General features: G+C 42.6%; 2 protein-coding genes across 2 annotated transcripts in view; both read right to left on the minus strand.

The window, feature by feature from the left end:
- Positions 1–12,693, minus strand: part of LOC133119286 (NACHT, LRR and PYD domains-containing protein 3-like) — a 152,335-nt gene that overhangs the window by 106,921 nt on the left and 32,721 nt on the right. The window lies entirely within an intron of this gene.
- The window catches only part of LOC133119266 (NACHT, LRR and PYD domains-containing protein 3-like), a 48,039-nt gene that overhangs the window by 7,108 nt on the left and 28,238 nt on the right, over positions 1–12,693 (minus strand). Inside the window, exon 8 of the mRNA XM_061229794.1 lies at positions 253–414. Coding sequence (XP_061085778.1) covers positions 253–414 — 162 coding nt within the window. The remainder of the gene's footprint in view (positions 1–252; positions 415–12,693) is intronic.

Below are 12,693 nucleotides of genomic sequence, written 5' to 3' on the forward strand. Positions count from 1 at the left end.
ACAGCAGTGTGTGTGTGTGTGTGTGTACTTACAGCAGTGTGTGTGTGTGTGTGTGTGTACTTACAGCAGTGTGTGTGTGTGTGTGTATACTTACAGCAGTGTGTGTGTGTACTTATGGCAGTGTGAGTGTTGGTGTGTGTACTTACAGCAGTGTGTGTGTGTGTGTGTGTGTGTGTGTGTGTGTGTGTGTGTACTTACAGCAGTGTGAGTGTGTGTGTGTGTGTGTGTGTGTGTGTGTGTGTGTGTACTTACAGCAGTGTGAGTGTGTCCAGTTCAGCAGCAGACAGCACTCTCACTCCTGAGACTCCTGGGTGATTGTATCTCAGGTCCAGCTCTCTCAGGTGTGAGGGGTTTGAACACAGAGCTGAAGCCAGAGAATCACAGCCTCTCTGTGTGACTCTACAGCCTGACAGCCTGCAGAGAGAAGAACACACACACCTTACAGCACATTCACATAAACTAACAGAGCTGTGTGTGTCACACACCTTACAGCACATTCACATAAACTAACAGAGCTGTGTGTGTCACACACCTTACAGCACATTCACATAAACTAACAGAGCTGTGTGTGTCACACACCTTACAGCACATTCACATAAACTAACAGAGCTGTGTGTGTCACACACCTTACAGCACATTCACATAAACTAACAGAGCTGTGTGTGTCACACACCTTACAGCACATTAACATAAACTAACAGAGCTGTGTGTGTCACACACCTTACAGCACATTCACATAAACTAACAGAGCTGTGTGTGTCACACACCTTACAGCACATTCACATAAACTAACAGAGCTGTGTGTGTCACACACCTTACAGCACATTCACATAAACTAACGGAGCTGTGTGTGTCACACACCTTACAGCACATTCACATAAACTAACAGAGCTGTGTGTGTCACACACCTTACAGCACATTCACATAAACTAACAGAGCTGTGTGTGTCACACACCTTACAAAACATTGACAGTGTTCCCCAAAATGTAAGTAGTTGGCCAAAAATAAAATTTTCTGATGCAATTTGGAGGCTTCTGGTGCATTTTAAAATGTTAAATTAATCTCTAATACATGCCTTTATTCTTAAGCATTTTGTTAAGTTTACGTTCAAATATGCCGACATCACATACTTGTCCTGCCATTAAACAGAAATTTCTTCAGAAAATATGGTTGATAACTTGTTTCTTGAATAAACAAATTATTGACATAAAAGATAGATGCTTCACTTTAATGATATTGAACAATAACTCTTATATGACTATATACAAATTAAACTATTAGGTTTATATATTCAGTAATCCATGTCAGACTCTTCCCAGTCCGTGTGAAGAGACACACACACACACACACACACACACACACACACACAAATGCACATACCCTGAACACACACACACACACACACACACAAATGCACATACTCACACACACACACACACAAATGCACAAAGAAATGCACATACTCACACACACACACACACGTGAGTGAACCTGGTGGAAAAATACTAACCCAGCTGCAGCCCTTTTCTCTAATGAGCAGAGGAAGAGATTTAAGGCGCGGTCGAGGCTACAAACAGAGTCAGTCGGCGCCTATCCTAAAAGAGGGAGAGACAAGAGAGAGGAACGTCTACACCCTGTCGTACCGACTCCACAAACCGCCCCTGAAGGAGACCCCACCTTCCCCGACGGCAAATCCAAAGACCCGGAGTCTGACGCCGGACACGTGAACCTAATAAAACCCCAATCGCACTTACCCTGTACCTCTGTGCTTCCCCCCCAGCCCTGACATGGCCCAAGAGGGAAGAAGGAAGGAGGTTCTGGAGCATACCCCGGTCCGGGAAGAACTTGAGTTGATTTTGCCTGAACGGCCCCTTTTATTTCTCCCGTTTTTCCCTACCCTTGCCCTGAGGGGGGCGCTATCACCATTACCCCGAAAAAGATAAAAAGATTCATTTGTCTGGTTTTCAGCTGGGCCCACCCACTACACCTCAGGATCCACCCCGAGGCACCACACTATGCATTTATACATCACCCACTACACCTCAGGATCCACCCCGAGGCACCACAACGTCAACTAACATACACAGACCCCCCTACACATATACACACTAACATACACACACACGCATACACACACACACACACACACACACACACACACACACACATACTGTGCAGAAGTCTTAGGCACCCTACACTTTATTGTATATATGCTTATTTATTGTGTGTGTTAGTTTAAAGAACACATCCAAATATTAATTTTCCAAAATAAATCATTTTAAAGACATTTCACAATATAATTTTTAAAAGTAACAAATTACGCTATGTAATTTTACCTAAAAACTTGATCAAGGCTGTCTGAGGTCAGGAGCAAGGAGCCAACCAAAGTCTGCAGAAGAACTGTGGCAAGTTCTCCAACATGCTTGGAACAACCTCCCTGCTGATTGTCTTATAGAACTGCAGGACAGCGTTGATCTCAGAGAAGTGATGCAGTTTTAACGCCGAAGGGTGGTCACAAAAAATATTGATTTTCTTAAGTTTTTAACTATTCTGGCAAATTACAAAAATGTAATGTAAAATGTATAGTGCGTTTATTTAGGACCTTTCATTTAATTATTTTTTTCATTTTTCTTTCATTTAAATAATCTTATTGAACAGAATGTTATACAGATGCCTAAGACTTTTGCACAGTACTCTACATACATACACATACACAAACCCCCCGAACACATATACACACCCACACCCACACCCACACCCACACCCACACACACACACACACACACACACACACAGGAGCAAGGAGCCAACCAAAGTCTGCAGAAGAACTGTGGCAAGTTCTCTAACATGCTTGGAACAACCTCCCTGCTGATTGTCTTATAGAACTTCAGGACAGCGTTGATCTCAGAGAAGTGATGCAGTTTAAGGGTGGTCACAAAAAATATTGATTTTATTAAGTTTTTAACTATTCTGGCAAATTACAAAAATGTATTGTGTGTTTATTTAGGACCTTTCATTTAATTATTTTTTTCATTTTTCTTTCATTTAAATAATCTTACTGAACAGAATGTTAAACATTTTGCACAGTACTCTACATACATACACATACACAAACCCCCCAAACACATATACACTCACACACACACACACACACACACGCACACACACACACCCAACCCGCCACCTCACACACACACATACCCCCACACACACACTCATACACACACACCCATTGAATACCTGCATAAATAAAACTAGAACGTTATGCCGTGGTCCGGGTGAATACTCTTTTCTGGATGGCACTTTGCCCCATCCGTCACCCTCCCCCTACCTCTCTTTGTGTTTTCCTCAGACTGCAACAGGTCGAGAAGATTATAAAAAATAAATACAATAATCACAATACAAACACAAAATAACATCTTCGATACGATATATACTTCTATACTAATATATTGATTGAAGTTTTTCTATCTGTATCTTCATTACTGAGCTTGCTAGTTTGCCAATCTGCCGCTGTTAGTTCTCTAGTTCTAAAAGCCACTGCCTTCAAGGCGTCACAGACCTTGGAGTATTCAGTGACTGATTGTGTTAGACTATCGCCATCTACAGCATATCCAATGAAACTGTTACTGCGGAAATCCACAGAATTCCACAGGAGAATGACTCCCTGTGGAATGCCACAGTTTAGCACTCATTTTAAATGACTCCAACTGCAGGTGAAAAATATTTAACTGGAAACTCTCGCAACAAAAAAGTTTCTTTAAAATATTTAAAACTTTAAAATCCTGAGTTGTAAATCCCTCATTCAAGCTTTTAATGCTTTATAAATGGAGAAGGGCTTGATTAGGGTGAACTGTGATATTCTGGATTATGTACTGTAAAAATGTGGAGATTATGGAGAAGAATACATTCTTTGAAATGGCATTTACAATTGTTCATTTATCAAAATGGGTGAAATAACTGGATAAAAATTACCTTTACTCCTTCTCATGCTTCATGTCTTGTACATTTCTGTTGCCTCATTTATCAAACGTGAGCCAAACAAACTTGACCGTGAATCATTCGGAAATGCATTGACACAAATAATGAGGGATGGATCAAAGCTTTCAGTTTTGTGGTTTTATTGTTCCATCCATTCATTCATATTTTATTTTAATTTACAGTGGCAAAATTATTTTAATAAGCCAATTGAATATTCAAATTATTTATCATATAAAAAACACAACTGGATTCAACATTAAAATGGGTGATTAATTTGGGTAATCCTGATTAATTCATGCTAAACTGGAGTTGAATATGAATTCCATAAAATGCGTAAATAAAGTTTGCTATAAATAAGGCGTACCCGTCATAGCTTAGACAGTCCTCCAGAGTGCGACATGCGACCAAAAATCTGTCTGCCTGACATTTAGCAGGTCTGTCTCTGTGTGACTGCGGTGCCCGTTACACCTGTCCCCGGCCCTGAAAGGCCCAGCCCAGACCCAACATCATCGGCGGAGGTAACCGCTCCACCACCTGTCTCCCCTGTCCCCGGGAAGATGCCTAATCCTGACCTAACATCTTCATCTGACTCCGAGCCAGAGCCAGAGCAGACCACATACAAAAAGGCCAAAATATACTGCCTTTCTCAAAGAATGGCCTGTCCAATTTCCACGGCTCAGATATGATAAAACAGCCAACATTATGCATTGCATTTATTGCAAAGAGTGCGGCCAAAGCATGGCTGGGAACAGTGCTTTTGCTGTCGGAGCATCGACGTTCCGAATTGAAACGTTAAAAAAGCACAATGTCTCCAAGAAACACGTCCTGGGCGTGACAGGTGCGTGGCTGGCAGAGGAGCCCCCCTCCCCACAGCGTTTCAGCGCCAGGCAGCGGAAAACCGAAGCAGTGAGGAGTCAGAAATGATAATACAATGTAACACTGCTTAGAATACAGCCAAAGAAGAGCTACCGTTTACTAAACTTAAGTCCCAGATCATCCTTATGAAAAGGAACGGGTTAAATGTAAACCCGTTACAGCCATGAAACTGCCTGTGCCCAGTTCATTGGGGTGATCGCAGAAAAAGACGTCTGTACAAATCGCAGATTCAATGTCATTCATGACTGATGGAGAAACAAACATGTCCACTAAGTGTGGGAGTGTGAGATCGTCTAAAGCCGCATCTTGTACAACGGGAGACCGGCCAACATATTATTGGCCACATCGAGGTGGAACATGGCCATGTTATACATAGTAACCCCAGCTCAAGTTAAGCAGAAATAAGACATGCAACACATTTAAACAGTCATTATTCAGATATGAATAATATATGATTATGATTCAATCAGCATTTATAGGGCCCTAACTATGGAATCTGGCATTTCATATATTCTGTTTGATTTTTTCATGATAATTTTCTCTGTTTTAAAGCCATATTGTCCTGTGGATGTTTACATAAAAACTCTTGTAGTGGCTTAAGGAGATCACCACTATCTCTTAAAAGTGGTTAGACATGCTGTCCCACTGCAACATGTCCGGTTGGAAACACAAGAGGATGCCACTGAATTCAACACTTAATTTATCACAGCCACAGTTAGCACACACTTTCAGTTGAAGATATGGTTCTGAAAGGGATAATTATCTAACCTGGGAGCATTATGTACATGTTTAACAAGCACAAATATGGTTATAACATGTGCGACATTATAATCTAATATCAATAAACATGATGCATCCACCTCCAGACTGTATTAGAATATGGACACTTAACCATTCCACAGTCAACACTGCCCTCTGCTGGGTTCAAGGAGCGACATTTCTCACACCTGTTGGCCGACAAAAACGGTTTACAAAATTGCCACATGATTTTAGTTGAGTAATAATGAGTAATAGATGTGAAACCTGTGTTTAGGCTACTGTAGCTGTTAAAATAGGCACAGAGAAAATAAAGCGGCTGTCAGAGGAACCAAGAGCAGACTCGGGGAGAAGGTGAAAACAGGCAGGCTTTCATGAACAGTGGGCAGATCCAAAACACAATCCAGAAACAGGTAATGGTCAAAAATCCAGGCAGACGGGTACATAAAGGGCACACAAAAGAGTGGTCGGATAACAGGCAGAGTTCAAGAACAGAAAGGAAGTCCACACAGACGAAAGCACAAAAATAAAATAAAAAAAGACAAAGTCCAAAGCCAGGCAGAGATCAAAAACAGGAAATCCAAAATCAGAGCAGACCAGACAGAATAACAGGGGTGAAGGCACGTGGTACAGGAGGCTAGAACCGGGACAGGAAAATACAGGGACTCAGAATACAGGGTATGGCGAACTAGCGTTGAGCAAACAAAACATCTGTGGCACATATACCGGTCTAACAAGTAGAAACAAGAATCACGTGTGTGAACTGGGGAACAGATAAGGAACAGGTGAAATAAATGACAAGAGACAGGAAGGAAGTACATATAAGGAGTGGGAGGCGGAGACAACAAATGGAGCGCAGGTGAAACAAACAAATGAGTGAATGGAGCAGGAAACAGACTACGGAAAGCACAGAGGTAACAAAAGCTTTAGTCTTCCCCGGCCCTGACATTCCACTGCTTAGCCCCATTTTACTCCGCACGCAGCACGGCTCCGGTGTGTATACAGCACCTAGGACACCGCAGAACATTTTACACTGGCTCCATTCCTTTTTATTCCTGTCCCATGTGGCATATACGCAGTGAAGTAAGCCAATTCCAAACAAATTATGTTTACATGTTAGTATGTTTACACCGAATTTTGGAAGACAGTCATTTTTAATTTTGAAACCGTCTTTAATCTTTTCTCGGCCATCTCTTGAAATTGCCTGAAATTTAATTCCTTACTCCTTCAGGTATTTTAGAGGCATCAATTTATGCTAATCCTGCACATCAGTTTTTGATTACGACTGATTGGTATTCATCAGCATACATATGCGGATATGAAAAAAAGCTGTGCCTATGCATTTGATAAATCCGGTGGAATTTGTTAGTTTGGTTCCCATAACACATAAATTTAGACACAGATTGGCAAAAATATTGATAAATGAGGCCCACTGTGTGTAAACAAATGAGAAAAGGGGTGACATGGCTCAGGCAGTAAGAGCAGTTGTCAGGCAGTCGGAGGGTTGCCAGTTCAATCCCCCGCCCGGGCTGTGTCAAAGTGTCCCTGAGCAAGACACCTAACCCCCAAATGCTCCTGACGAGCTGGTCGGCGCCTTGCATGGCAGCCAATCGCCGTTGGTGTGTGAATGTGTGTATGAATGGGTGAATGGAGAAGCATCAATTGTACAGCGCTTTGGATAAAGGCGCTATATAAATCCCAACCATTTACCAGAAAAGCCTAGCCGAGTCCGGTTGCTTTTCCTGTCGGTCCTCCACATTCTTCTTTGTTGATGGAACAGCCTAGACGACGCAAATGAATGCAAACTGCTGACCATGTCATTGTCACAGCCCTTTTTGACTTGCTGCATTAGCACTATAGAAAGGCCAAATTCAAGTTGGTTCTCCACAAAAGTGCAGGGTTTGCAATCTTGTATATGCACCCGACCATCAACTGTTGGAAATATTACGTTCAAATCTAATACATCATATAATTGTGTGGTGTGAGGGTAATTTTCTTAATTGACAATGTGTGTTAACATAAAGACAATCACATGATTACAAATAACCTTTTAGTGATAATCCTTATTAATATTAGACCACTTTCTGACTTAAGTGCTTACTAGTCTTTTTCTCTGTCTCTCTCCCAGCAGACAGACAGCCTTTGACCTTAATGTCTCTGCTTCTCCTGGAAGGGGGTAGCTAGCACATTCCGCTCTAACAGCAAGGTCAACAAGGGGTATTCAGAAGACAAAATACTGATAAATGTTCATGGCCAGCTTCTTGTCTTTTTGTTTTGGTAAAGCCCCCCCTTCAGGAAAAGTGTGTATAAGAGTCTTACTATGTCTGATTCAAATCAGAAAGCCGGTAAGCTTTCTCACTTTGTAATTTCTTTGCAAATAAATCCATCCATCCATCCATTATCTGAACCCGCTTATCCTGATCAGGGTCGCAGGGGGGCTGGAGCCTATCCCAGCATACATTGGGCGAAAGGCAGGAATACACCCTGGACAGGTCGCCAGTCTATCTCAGGGCACACACACCATTCACTCACACACTCATACCTACGGGCAATTTAGACTCTCCAATCAGCCTAACGTGCATGTCTTTGGACTGTGGGAGGAAACCGGAGTACCCGGAGGAAACCCACGCAGACACGGGGAGAACATGCAAACTCCGCACAGAGAGGCCCCGGCCGACGGGGATTCGAACCCAGGACCTCCTTGCTGTGAGGCGGCAGTGCTACCCACTGCACCATCCGTGCCGCCTTTGCAAATAAATACGAAAGTAAAATAGAAGAATAGCTATTGTGTTTTTACTGGATCTGTTTGCTCATCTGAGATATCTTATTTGTGCATGTTAAAAAGGGAATTTTTCCCCGCAGTTTGCCGATGAGGATGGGATGGCTAATGTGGTTCTTCCCTATACAGAACAGTCTCGGAGTCTGTGACATGGACAGACAGTGTACACTGCCAGGGGTTATAGTCCCTTGAACCAAAAAACCCACCCCACGAAGGGATTGTAAGCAATCGCCTATGGGGAAGGATGATGGTATCCGGTCCAGTTCTGAGACGTTTATGTGTGGGGTAACCAATACGCGATCCTAAAAAACTAAAGAACACTCAGGTGAGGCCATAGTAAATCACTAAAAGGTACCTCGTTTGACTTGGGGCTGACGGGCCCATCACTCAGGGAGTGATTCAAACACAAGAGCCGGTATGCTCTCTAGAGCCGGTATGCTCTCTAGAGCCGGTATGCTCTCACTAATACTCTGGGACTGGGTCCCAAGTGCTGACAGAAGTAATAGTTAATAGTTAACTATTAGAATTGATTGGTCTTTATGAGTAAATACGTATAAAAAAAGAACTGAGCTCTAAAGTAAATTACCTTGTTGTGTAATATGGTATGTTTTGTTGTCCATGAGAGTGCAAGCTGAAAACAGGCCAGTGTGATAGAGGCGTTGTGTAGCGGGTCTGTGTGTTTGTGCGCGCATGTGTGAAAGTGTCGACATTGGAGACAAATTGTCTTTTAGACTCTGATTAGATCAGGTGCACCTTGAAAAAAAAATCAAGTTAATTAAGTGAAAAAAAAAAAACAACTTGCGCATTAAAATAAGTAGAAAAGGAAAATTATTAATAATAAGGAAGTGGGGTGAGGTAACAACCATGAGCTCAAAGAGGCAAGACCCAGAATTTGCGGGTCCTATGAAAATAATGCATGACAGTATGGGTCGGCAACCACACACCAGTGTATTATCATTTTGTACTGTAAAAATAAATGGAAATGGAAATATGTTTGGATTTGTGAAGAAGAAAAAAGAAACAATGTTAAGACAGGAAAAGCAGGCTAAGAGGGAAGAAGGAGATACATCTGCAGTAAAAAAAAAGAATAATTAAAAAATATTTTTTTTTTGGAATGTATTACTTTCTTTGTAATTTTTTTTATTCAGTGTTACCTCCTGTTGTGCATTTCAACTGCTCTTTTGATCCAAATTTAGCATAACTCTCCGGCATATACAAAATTGACCTGGACCTAGACTACCCTGCGTGTCCGCCAGACCACTATCAGCAACACCCGGCACAGCTGCCCCTGCACCCACCCACCGAGGAGCAGAGTCCAGTGCTGCGAGACCCCCACTTTCCAGCAGTGGGGCTGCGGATAGCAGAGTCAGGCAACAGCCTCAGCAAGCCCAGATTCCACAGGAAAGGTCATTTCCACCACGGGTGAACTGCACAGAATGCCCAAACCCCAGAGTGGGTCAGGAAGACCGGGGTCTGACGGTCCTGCAACTCGTCTCTGGAAGCTGTCAGATTTGCAGGCCGTGTGTGAGGACCTGCAGATCCGAGTCAGGTTGGTGGAGAAGGTTTGGTGAAACTGTTAACGATGTTCTTGAGAGATTTACACAAAAATACGATGCACACAGCGGAATGGAGAAACCTGGAGATAACATGCCAGTCTCACCCCGTACGGAACCCAGCTGACTAACTGCTTCATGGACGGTTTGCGGAAAGAGCTGGCTTCAGCAACAGGATACTGGACTTTGGGAAACGGCTCCCCAGGGTAATGTCACGATTCAAAACCCTGGTGGCTGCCCCGGATGGAATGGCTGGACTCAGATGCCACAGGGCGCTGGTGCTTTCCCGAAATCCTGGCAGCCAAACTGGATTGCAACGGACAATGAAGGTGTGCAGGGCGCATGCACGGGGTGGTGAGTCCGCGGGTTTTCTATATCGAACGCCTGCAAATTCATTACCAATCGGGTTGTTAAAAGTGAATAGGTGAGCATTAGTTATTGTAAATATGGGGGCTGGTCATTCTGTAATAACAGCTAAATTGTGGGGATCAAAGCCTCCACCTTGTGGAAAAACTATGGTCAGTCAAGATGCCGGAGGAGGTAATACAACAGAAAAGTTTATAATTCCTTTGTTGGTTCAGGATAACAATGCGGGTTCTACTATCATTTTAAAACATGCATTTACATTTTCTCCTGTATGTCTGGTAAACCTGCTTGGCAGAGATATTAGGATTGGTTGTAGAATGCCCAAATGACGGTTTAACAATTGGTAGAATTAACAGTGTAGAAAACTTTGAAATGTACTTCTATGTGTGGGATCTGGACAGATGCCCAGGCACAGCTAAGACCAGGTAAATATGCCAGTGATTGAAGAACTAGGACGTAGCAGAGGGTTTGAGAATGTGTAGAAGATTGATGTAAAAGATGTATTGAACAGAAGAAAAAGGGGTTTGAGTACCTTGTTCAGACACAGGACGAAATGAGGCACTGGTGAAAAGCCAGTGAGAATTAAAAGAAAACTGCATGTAGGGAAGGAGTAGAGTTTTTGAAATGAGGAGAAGTGAAACAAAATTGTGTACTAAATTGTTTTTGGTAGGATAAGATTTTTGCATTGTCTGTACAATTGAGCTCAGCACAACAGCCATTTTGTACCATGTTGGGAGGCGTACCCCAAGTGTCTCTGTGTAAAGCCTCAAACAAAAAAATGGGAGGGCACAGGACCCTGGGTTAAATTATGTTTGGACTAGACTCCCTCTCTGCGTGTTAATGCACACCAGTTTCCAGATTCTCTGACAGCATTCATGCATTGCCTTGTGACACACATGTATTTGCATGTGTCAGACCCAAAACTGAGTGCAATCCCCTCTCAATTGTGGGCCATGTCCAAATATGATGTGGGGCTCATGACTGGGGCTACTCTACTTCAAGTTACCCCTAAAGTCAGAGTACAGGCCATGTAAACGCAAATGTCCCCTCCGCCCAGAGGCTGAGGAAGGAATTGGCCCTGTTTTTCATGCGTTGTTCAAAGCTGGTGTTGTGGTTCCCTGCCCTAACTCTCTGTGCAATACTATTCTGCTGGAGAAAAAACAAAAACACTGTGCTCCAGTTGTATCTAACCTAAACTACTAGTGTGGCCCAAGTCCCGGGCAATGCAAAACATTTCACTGTGATCGATCTTGCTAATGTTTTTTTTTTTCCAGTATGCCGGTTGATATTGATTCCCAGTTCTGGTTTGCTTTTACGTTTAAGACAAAACAATACACCTGGTCTAGACTACCACAAGGGTATTCTCTGCTGCTCTGCAGGAGAATTCCAAACAGTTCCAAATACTAATTCAGTATGTTGTTGACATTCCCAATTCAAGATTCTGCTAAAATTCCAAGTAACAGGGCCGCAAGGTCAAACAAGAAAAACTCCAGTTCACCCTGATTGAAGTTGTATATCTAGGCCACAAAATTTCTAAAGCAGGAAAATATTTGTGAATTGACAGAATCCAGGCGATTCTCGATTCTCATAAACTCCAAAGTAAAAACAAAAACAAAAAAAAAAAGGCATGACAGGTTATTGTAGACAGTGGATCCCAGACTACTTGACCCACGGCCCAAATCTCTCTGCTAACGATAAGGTTACATGGACAGAGACTGCTGACCTGTATTTCCAGAAATTAAAACGAGAACTGACATCAGCCCCGACTTTGGGCCTTCCTGACATTAACAAACCCTTTCTTTTGACTATGAATGAGAAGGCTGATTATATGACTGCTGTTCTTCTGCAAAAAAACATGGTCGAAACAGGCCTGTTGCATATTATTCTCAGAAACTTGATGCTGTCGCTAGGGGTCTCCCCCCTTGTCTGCGATCAATTTCAGCAGCTGCTTCTGCTGTAACGGCTTCTGCATCGATCGTTGCTTATCGCCCATTTTTGGTTCCTCATGCAGTAGCTGAAATTCTGCTAAAACAGAAAACTGCTCATTTCTCATCAGCCCGATTTCCGGGTCACTTGTTTGCCCAGGCTGCTGAACTTTTTTTTTGCTCTCAAATGCGCCCGGTATTTGTCCCATGGTAAAACTGTAAATATTTTCACTGCCAACAGATATGCTTTTCGGGGTAGTGCGATTTTGGAACACTTTGGGAACACAGAGGTTCTTACTTCTTCAGGAAAAGCTATTCAATATGGACATTTGGTGCAGAGCCTCCTACAGGCCATTCTTTTGCACAATGGTAATACGTATTTAATATGCACTCATATCAAAAGCCATATTAATGTGATAACCAATGAAAACAATGTGATTGGAAGCCATAAATATGA

The sequence above is a fragment of the Conger conger genome, chromosome 19 (assembly GCF_963514075.1).
Source record: "Conger conger chromosome 19, fConCon1.1, whole genome shotgun sequence".
In the NCBI taxonomy this organism is placed as follows: Eukaryota; Metazoa; Chordata; class Actinopteri; order Anguilliformes; family Congridae; genus Conger; species Conger conger.